General features: G+C 37.0%; 1 protein-coding gene across 2 annotated transcripts in view; it reads right to left on the bottom strand.

Moving 5' to 3' along the window:
* The window catches only part of DIP2C (DIP2 acetate--CoA ligase C (putative)), a 366,491-nt gene that overhangs the window by 114,066 nt on the left and 243,228 nt on the right, over positions 1 to 9,197 (bottom strand). For both annotated transcript variants that reach the window (XM_007445661.1, XM_007445662.1), the window contains 3 exons: positions 8,200 to 8,319; positions 6,868 to 7,065; positions 149 to 240 (listed from right to left, as the gene is read on the bottom strand). In XM_007445661.1, coding sequence (XP_007445723.1) covers positions 149 to 240; positions 6,868 to 7,065; positions 8,200 to 8,319 — 410 coding nt within the window. The remainder of the gene's footprint in view (positions 1 to 148; positions 241 to 6,867; positions 7,066 to 8,199; positions 8,320 to 9,197) is intronic.

The following is a 9,197-nucleotide window of genomic DNA, read 5'->3' as shown; positions in this document are numbered from 1 at the left end:
CTGCTGAATGCTTCTGGTTCACAGTAAATGTTAAGAAAGCCTGATTTAGTAGTATGGAGGCACTGAACTTTGCAACTTTAAAACAGTGGGTGTCTTCTCCACCTCAGACCACGTGTTTTGCAGATGTGATAATTTAAATTGCACTTACCCTATCTCCAGGTCGCACCATAGGTTCTTGTTTTGTACCTAATTTATGCAGAATGTTGTAAGCAACCTTCATACTTCTTGTCCACAGTTTGCCTATCAATACAAATTATAAAGACACAATTAATTGTACACATGCATTTTCTGTTGTGTATATGTGTGCACATTAACCTATATAGAGAGTATTACTTTTTCACTTTAAGCCTTTCAAGTTATTCTGAGTCCCTGGAATCAAGATGGGAAACAAAAGCCCACAAATCTGACTTAAAAATCTGAGAAGCCTGAACACTGGAATAAGGTATTAAATACAAATACACCTAGGATGCTAAGAACCTAGAGCAAAGCCACAGAGAATTTAATTACCATCACAGAAGTGGGGAGGATTTCTAGGGAGTAAAATAGGGCAGGGATCACGGCATTAGTGAGTTAATGCTAATTTATGTTGTGCAAAATGACACCTGTTTCCTCTATTAATGAGTCCTGTCTTGTGTGATTGCAATGAATGTAAAGGGCACTTAAGACAGGCTTTGTAGGGCCTATCCCTCTCCTTCCCCACATCCTAAGTTTCTCAACTTCAACTTTTCCTAACAGTTAGGATTTTGGAATCCTAATCCCTGAATTTAGATAAAGATTATGGTACAATTTTTGAATTATTTTAAAGTTTTGAACTCTAGAAAAAATCATCACAAATCAGGATTAAAAAGATTAAAAAAACATGAGAAAAATAACCAGTTTTGAAGAACGTGCAGATTCAAATCCCTGCCTTCATCCCAGTGCCAGACATTTCCTCAGCATACCCAGGTGACAACAAACAGTCTGAGATCAAACCAAAATGACTTTAAAATCTAACATGAATTCTTGGACACATAAAGGCCTTTTACAACTTTAGCTTCTATAAGCTTTCAGAAGCAGTCAAGGTGTTAGAAATTATATTAATGCAATAATAGTATAACAAAGATAACAACAATTTGAACTATTTCCTATAAATGCAATCACTGCTCTAATCTTTTTCCTATTTTAAATGTAAAAGCTAAATTAATATACACTTTAATTAGGAAATTAAATTATGAAATGAAAAAAACCTGAATTTGTTTTATTTCATATTGGATTTTGCAGCAACCCAAACTAGGGTTCTTACTGTTTTCCTATCAATGGATTTATCAATTTGTCTCTTCCTTAGTGATTAGGGGGACAAGGAGGATTTTTCCCTTATCTCTGATTCCTATAATTCCTAGGACATTCCTCGCTCATAGTAGGTGCTCAACAAATGTTTGTTTTATTAACATCATAATAAAGCAAGCTATAAAAAACAAAATCGCAGTATACATTTTAGCCTACTTCTTTTTTTTTTTTTTTTTTTTGCGGTACGCGGGCCTCTCACTGTTGTGGCCTCTCCCGTTGTGGAGCACAGGCTCCGGACGCGCAGGCTCAGCGGCCATGGCTCACGGGCCCAGCCGCTCCGCCGCATGTGGGATCTTCCTGGACCGGGGCACGAACCCGTGTCCCCTGCATCGGCAGGCGGACTCTCAACCACTGCGCCACCAGGGAAGCCCTAGCCTACTTCTTGATCACTGAGAGTAGATACTAGGTGTGATGTTTTATTCATGCCCCTCCTCCACCTTAACTGCACCTCCTCAAGACTGGCTATTTTACAATTATTTGATCATTATATTTTTGCCCCAAATAGTCACTAGCCATTAGAAATAATGCAGGGAATTATTTTTTCCTAAAGAAATCACAAATATTTTGTGCCTTCAGATTTATTTAATGTGAACAATGTTAGGAAATTATTATAGTTGAATAAACAATTACAATCAACTTGTTGTAAGTGAAAAAAAATCAACACATTGTAAACAAACAAATCAATTACAATCAAACAGTTAGCACCATTATATTTTGTTAAAGTTTCAACTTCATTCTCAGTTTGGAATATTAACGTCGAGATCATCATAAATTCATACAAAAGCCAATTTACAACAGAGAGTTTGAAACAGGAAACAACACACTTTTGGCAAGTTCTAGAAATATTTTTCAAATAGAAAAAAATAAAGAGTAAATTGATGATTTAAATTTAAGAAGATAAAACAGTTCTTGACTGATTTAGAAAGGAGAAAGAAAAAAAAAAATCCAACCAAGAATATTCTCCTGGGCAAAGTTATCATTCCGAATTGAAGGACAGGGCTTCCCTGGTGGCGCAGTGGTTGAGAGTCCACCTGCCGATGCGGGGGACACGGGTTTGTGCCCCGGTCTGGGAAGATCCCACATGCCGCAGAGTGGCTGGGCCCATGAGCCATGGCCCCCGAGCCTGCGCGTCCAGAGCCTGTGCTCTGCAACGGGAGAGGCCACAACAGTAAGAGGCCCATGTACCGCAAAAAAAAAAAAAAAAAAAAAAAAAAAGAGTTGAAGGACAGATAAAGTTTTCCAGACAAGCAAAAAGCTAAAGGAGTTCATCACCAATATAGCAGCCTTACAAAAAAAGTGTTAAAGGAACTTATTTAAGCTGAAAAGAAAGGGCACTAATTTGTAACAAGAAAATATGTGTCTCACTGGTAAAGGTAAATATTTAGTAAAGGTAGTAGATTAATCACTTATAAACCTAGTATTAGGCTGAAAGACAGAAGTAGTAAAAGTAAATACAACAGTTAGTTCAGGAATACACAAGATAAAAAGATGTAAAATGTGACATCAAAAACATAAAACAGGGGAAGACTAAAAATGTAGGGCTTGAGAATGTACTCAAACTTAAGTTTTTAATCAACTTAAAACAGACTATTATAAATGTTATATGTAAGCCTCATGGTAACCATCAAGCAGAAGCCTATAGTAGATACACAAAAAATAATGTGAAAGGAATCTAAGCACACCACTAAAGAAAGTCATCAAACCACAAAGGAAGAGAGTAAGAGAAGACTAAAGGAACAGAGGAACTACAAAAGCGCTAGAAAGCAATTAAAAAAATGGCAATAAAGTCATACCTATCAATAACTACTTTAAATGTAAACAGACTAAATTCTCCAATCAAAAGACACATTGGGTGAATGAATTAAAAAAAACACAACAACACAAAACTCATCTACATACTTCTACAATAGACCCACTTCAAGTATAAAGACACACACAAAATGAAAGTGAACAGACAGAAAAAGATATTCCATGTAAATGGAAACCAAAAGAAAGCTGGGGTAGCTATACTTATAACAGATAAAATCAACTTTAAAACAAAGACTGTAACAAGACAAAGGACATTATGTAATATAAAGGGTAAATCCAACAAGCAAATATAACATCTGGATACATTTATGCACCCAATATAGAAGCACCTAAATATATAAAGCAAACATTAACAGGCATAAAGAGAGAAACAACAGCAATATAATAAGAGTAGGGGATTTTAATACCGCATTTACATCAATGAACAGACCAGCCAGACAGAAAATCAATAAGGAAACATCAGCCTTAAATTACACATTACACCAGATAGATTTAATAGATAATATAAAGAACACTCTATTGAAAAGCAGCAGAATAAACATTCTTCTCAAGCTCATGTTGAACATTCTCCAGGATAGATCATATCTTAGGCCACAAAACGAGTCTTAAATTTAAGAAGACTGAAATCATATTGAGCATCTTTTCTGACCACAATGTTATCAAACTAGAAATAGATTATGAGAACTGATAAATTTACATCTTTGTGGAGATTAAAAAACATGCTATCCAACAACCAACAAAACAAAGAAATCAAAAGAGAAAGTAAAAAACACCTTGAGACAAATGAAAATGAAAATATAACATACTAAAACTTAAGGGATACAGCAAAAGCAATTCTAAGAGGGAAGTTCACAGATAAACGTCTATCTCGAGAAACAAGAAAAATCTCAACCTAACTTTACATCTCAAGTAACTAGAAAAAGAAGAACAAATGAGGCCCAAAGTTAGTAGAAGGAAGAACATGACAAAGATCAGAGCGGAAATAAATGAAATAGAGATTAAAATGACAATAGAAAAGATCAATGAAATCAAGAGCTGGTTCTTTAAAAAGATAAACAAAATTAACGAACCTTTGGCTAGACTCACCCAGGGAAAAAAGAGGACTCATAAATAAAATCAGAAATGAGAGACATTACAATTGGTATTAAAGAAATACAAATGATCATAAGAGATTACTACGAACAATTACATACCAACAAACTGGACAACCTCGAAGAAACAAATTCCTAGAAACATACAACCTTCCAAGACTGAACGATGAAAAAACAGAAAATCTAAACAGACCGTTTACTAGTAAGGAGATTGAATCAGTAACCAAAACCCTCTCCACAAACAAAAGTCCAGGACTAAATAGCTTCACTGGTGTATTCTACCAAACATTCAAAGAAGAATTAATACCAATCCTTCTCAAGTTCTTCCAAAAAACAAAAGTTGAGAAAACACTTCCAAACTCATTTTACAAGGCCTGCATTACCCTGATATCAAAACAAGACAAGGACACCATGAGAAAAGAAAATTACAGGCCTGAAGAACACAGATGCACAAATCTTCAACAAAACATTAGCAAACCAAATTTAATAATATGTTAAAATGCTCATACACCATGATCAAGTGGGATTTATTCCAGAGATGCAAGGATGGTTCAACATCCGCAAATCAATGAATGTGACACAGCACATTAATAACATAATGAGGGATAAAAATCATACGATCATCTCAGCAGATGCAGAAAAAACATTTGACAAAATTCAACATCCATTTATGATAAAAATTCTCAACAAAATAAAACTCATATGTTTACAAACAAAATAAAAGTCATATGTTTACAAGCTCAGAGCTAACAGCATACTCAACAGTAAAAAGCTGGAAGCTTTTCCTCTAAGATTCAGGAACAAGACACTTTTGCCATGCTTATTCAACATAGCATTGTAAGTCCTAGTCAGAATAATAAGGCAAGAAAAAGAAATAAAAAGCATCCAAACTGGAAAGGAAGAAGAAAAACTGTCACTACTTGCAGATAACATGACATTATATATAGACAAACTTAAAGACTACAGAAAAACAGAGTAATAAATGAATTCAGTAAAGTAGCAGATACAAAATCAATACACAGAAACTGTTCTGTCTATACACTAATAAAAATCTATCAGAAATCAAGAAAACAATCCCATTTACAACTGCATCAAAAGGAATAAAATACCTAGGAATGAATTTAATCAAGGAGGGAAAAGACCTGTACGTTAAAAATTATGACTTTAATGAAAGAAATTAAAGATGACACAAATAAATAGAAATATATTCTCTGCTCATGGATCAGAAGAATATTGTTAAAATGTCTGTACTACTCAAAGCAATCTATAGATTCAACACAATCCTTATCAAAATTCCAATGGCATTTTTCACAGAAATAGAATAAACAATTCTAAAATTTGTATGAAACCATGAAGGACCCCAAATAGCCAAAGCCACCTTGAGAAAGAAAAACAAAGCTAGAAACATCATACTCCCTGACATTACAAAACTACCAGTAATGAAAAACTGTATGACACTGGCACAAAAACAGACACATAGATCAATGAAACAGAATAGTCCAAAAATAAACCCATGCATGTATGTCAACTAATTTATGACAAAGGAGCCAAGAAAGGGGAAAGGACAGTCTTTCAATAAATGATGCTTGGAAAACAGTACACAATCAGCTCCATGGCTGAATCTGGCAAGAGATGAAGGTCAGATAGGAAAGTCCTCTGTCTTTTTGACTGACTAAAATCTATTTCCAAGAGTATAACTTTTAAAAAATGAATCTTATGCCTCATGATGGGTGAAATACCCTCTATCCACTCCACTCAGAATTTCCCAGCAAAGCCAGAAAAAAAAAAAAATGAGACTATGAAAACATATGTTCCTAAATCCCATTTCCTTCCATGAGATGCACAGGATAATGACTGAGGCACAGTGGGTGCCTCACAGGCCCCACACCCACTAAAAGGCTGGGCTATAATCCTTAACACCTGGCTCTTGACCTCCATTGCTAATGGAGAAAACACTTTCTCTCCTGCAATTAGAAGAGCATTATCATCTTAAAAACAAACCTGAAAGTTAAAAAAAGGTAATCTAACCTCACACATGCAGACATAATATAAGCCATTTTGGTGTTTTTGTTATGAAGCTTGTTCCTTTGCAAAACTGTAACAGAGTGTGAAAATGACCTGAAAATTTGCTTTCTCCGCCTCTTATCCGTGGAGCAAAGAGAAAGGAATCTCTCTGGTACAGTTAACTATTTCCAAGTTTATGGACTGCATTAATGGTACTGAATAAAGAATTAAAGAAAAGTTTGTTTCTCTTGCTTTCTGAAAAAGCACTTTGGAAACAGATTCTGTTTCTTCTGAGGGAGTGACACATGTCAAAGAGTTCTGATATACATTCTTTAACTACCAATCCTTCTTGAAAGCATTAATTTAATTAATATACATTCCAAGAGGTAAAATCTAACATCTTATTAGAGTTATAATCACTAATTTTTTATATCACTTTCTGGATTTTACTCAGAAACATTTAACAAATAGTAACTTCATATTCAAACCAAATAATTTTCCTATAATATTCCTTTCAGGTTCCATTTATTTCTGCATTAGAAACACAAGGCAACACAAATATGGATCAGCCACCCTGAAAGTGACAGTTGTGTGCAGGCACAAACAAACAAAAGGTGGATAAGCCTCACAGGATTACCGTAAGTGAGGATGTACAGAGGTTTCCCATTCGTGTCCATCGTGGTCAAGCACGGGGCCTTTGGTGAGATGGTCCCCCATCGCTGTAACGCTGCTTCTAAAGATGGGGGCCAATTTGTAACCACACCCAGCTGTTCCCCACGCATCGCCAACATTTGGGCTCCCTCTGGCTTTGGCTGGTTTGGATCTGGTTGTTGAACTAAATACATTTGAACACAAAAGGTTTTCAAGAAAAACACATCCATATTAGCACAATCACTTTTTTATTCCTTTTAAGGAAGCTAGAAGACTTACACTGGAGTTAGAAATTTATTAGAGGACAGGAAACATGCACAGGTGTTTTTCTAGAATTAGAGCTATGACCGACACATGAGCCTCATGGATGTAACAAAAGCACTTAATTCTTACAATTTCCAAGGCAAAGTCAGGGTGTGGAACTTAGAGAGACCTGAATGCATTTATAAACTGACAAGTAAAACTATGCATTTTAACATGCCTAGAGTCTAGGATTGCCATGTTTAAAACATCGGTTATCGACATACACTAGTAATTACAGACTCCAAAGAGCTCAAATCTTGCTGAATTATATTTTTCCCTTAAATACTGAGATGTAGATTTGAATTTGCTACAGCTACTATGAATAACTAGCACAGCACATATTTTCTTAAGTATAACAAAAATAAACGCCCCATAATAAAAACAATTTGCCCAACTCTTTAGATAGGTAAGAATCTGAGAGATTATTCTCACTTCTGGGAAAGGTTTCTCTTATAGTTGATGATTTGCAATTTCCACCTGCTGGCTAGAAAATCAGCTATGTCTTGTGGTATAAAGAGCAAGAAAATAAGCAGTTTGGGTTTGATACAACAAGCAGTACTTTGTTTCAATTTTTAGTTGTTTGTGTTAAAAGGCTCAGGACTGTTCAGGGGTTGAGAACACCAGCTCCTGAAGCTGTCACGAGAGGCAGGAAGGTGAGATCTGCCACGGCTCACTCTGCATTCCTCTAAAGCCTATTCCTCAGGGTGTCTATGAGTTATCAACACCATCTTTCCTGCAGCCTCAAGGAGTCCTTAGAAAGAGGCCTGGCTCACGGGACAAAATCGCATTCTGCTGCGAGTGACACACAAATGGTATCAACCCAACTGTGCTGGGACTGGCGTATCTTTAAAGGGACCTTGGGGAATAGTACCTACAGTTTCTAGGCAGGATCCCTGTCTTCCCAGGAACACCAAGACTACTGTTCTTAAAAAGTCTAACAGCCTTGGTAGAAAAACACTATACTCTATAGGGTCACAGAAACACTGGAAGAGCGGGTATGAATGGGCTCTTTCACCTTCCAGCAGTTCTTCAAAGTCATCGACGAAGAATTCCCGCAATGGTGGTCGTTTGGGTCGTTTGAGGGTGTTGACAAGCTGCTGGATTTTTGCTGATACCCGGCTACTTACAGGCACTCCTGAAAAACAGAACCATGGGGCAGGTGGGCTGACTGTGAGCATGAACCAGCGTAAACAAGCAGCTACAGTAAAAACAGCCATGACAGCACACCCTGCCCCATCTCAGGGCTGGGAGCCCCTCAGTGTCACCTAAGACGACTGCTGCTTAACGAGAACATTCCAAGGTGGACGGTCTTAGCATGTGACCTTGCTAGGAAGCCTCAAGAGAGCATAAAGATGTAGCAGAAATGATTCCCTTTTACACTGTGAACTGTCCTGCTCTGGTGACCTTGGGAAAAACTCCGGACAATAGACTGGGCTCGGTCCCGCCTCTATTCCTAAAACAGGGTCTGTCATCTCCTTATTAATACCGTCTCAGGGTCCCCTGTATCCTTGGGGGTCAGAGAGCTGATTAAGCAGTGAGACCCTCCCCAAGTCCCAATCTCCCCTGAGACCACCTGTACTCAGCCTCCAGCTGCCACCCCTGAAAGTAAGGGGACTCAGGTTCTACAAGTGCCGCTGGCAGGCTTTGTCCTCTTGCAGGTAATGGCCAGGTCCCTCCTATATGTCTTTCAGACCCACTCTCCTGAGTGAACATTTAGGCAATGCATTCTAGAAGCACAGCAATTAAAAGTCTCTAAATTCAGTTTCTGATATAATACAGAACTTACATATATTTATCCATGTGTACTGAGAAAAACAGACCCAACCTTATAATACATTTCTCATGACAATAAATGTGACATCGTTTTCAAAACTGAATAAGTGAAATGATCAATGAAAAAGGCATGAAATTTAAAAAATTTTACATAACCCAAATAAATGAAAAAATGGAGCACCAAGATGCTGAATCCGTAACTGGATCACATGCACTCTCTGCAGGCAGATTTCATTCCTG

The sequence above is a fragment of the Lipotes vexillifer genome, unplaced genomic scaffold (genome assembly GCF_000442215.2).
Source record: "Lipotes vexillifer unplaced genomic scaffold, Lipotes_vexillifer_v1.1 scaffold646, whole genome shotgun sequence".
Lineage (NCBI taxonomy): Eukaryota > Metazoa > Chordata > Mammalia > Artiodactyla > Lipotidae > Lipotes > Lipotes vexillifer.
The sequence above is the reverse complement of the archived record's forward strand: the minus strand, read 5'-3'. Positions and strand labels throughout refer to the sequence as shown.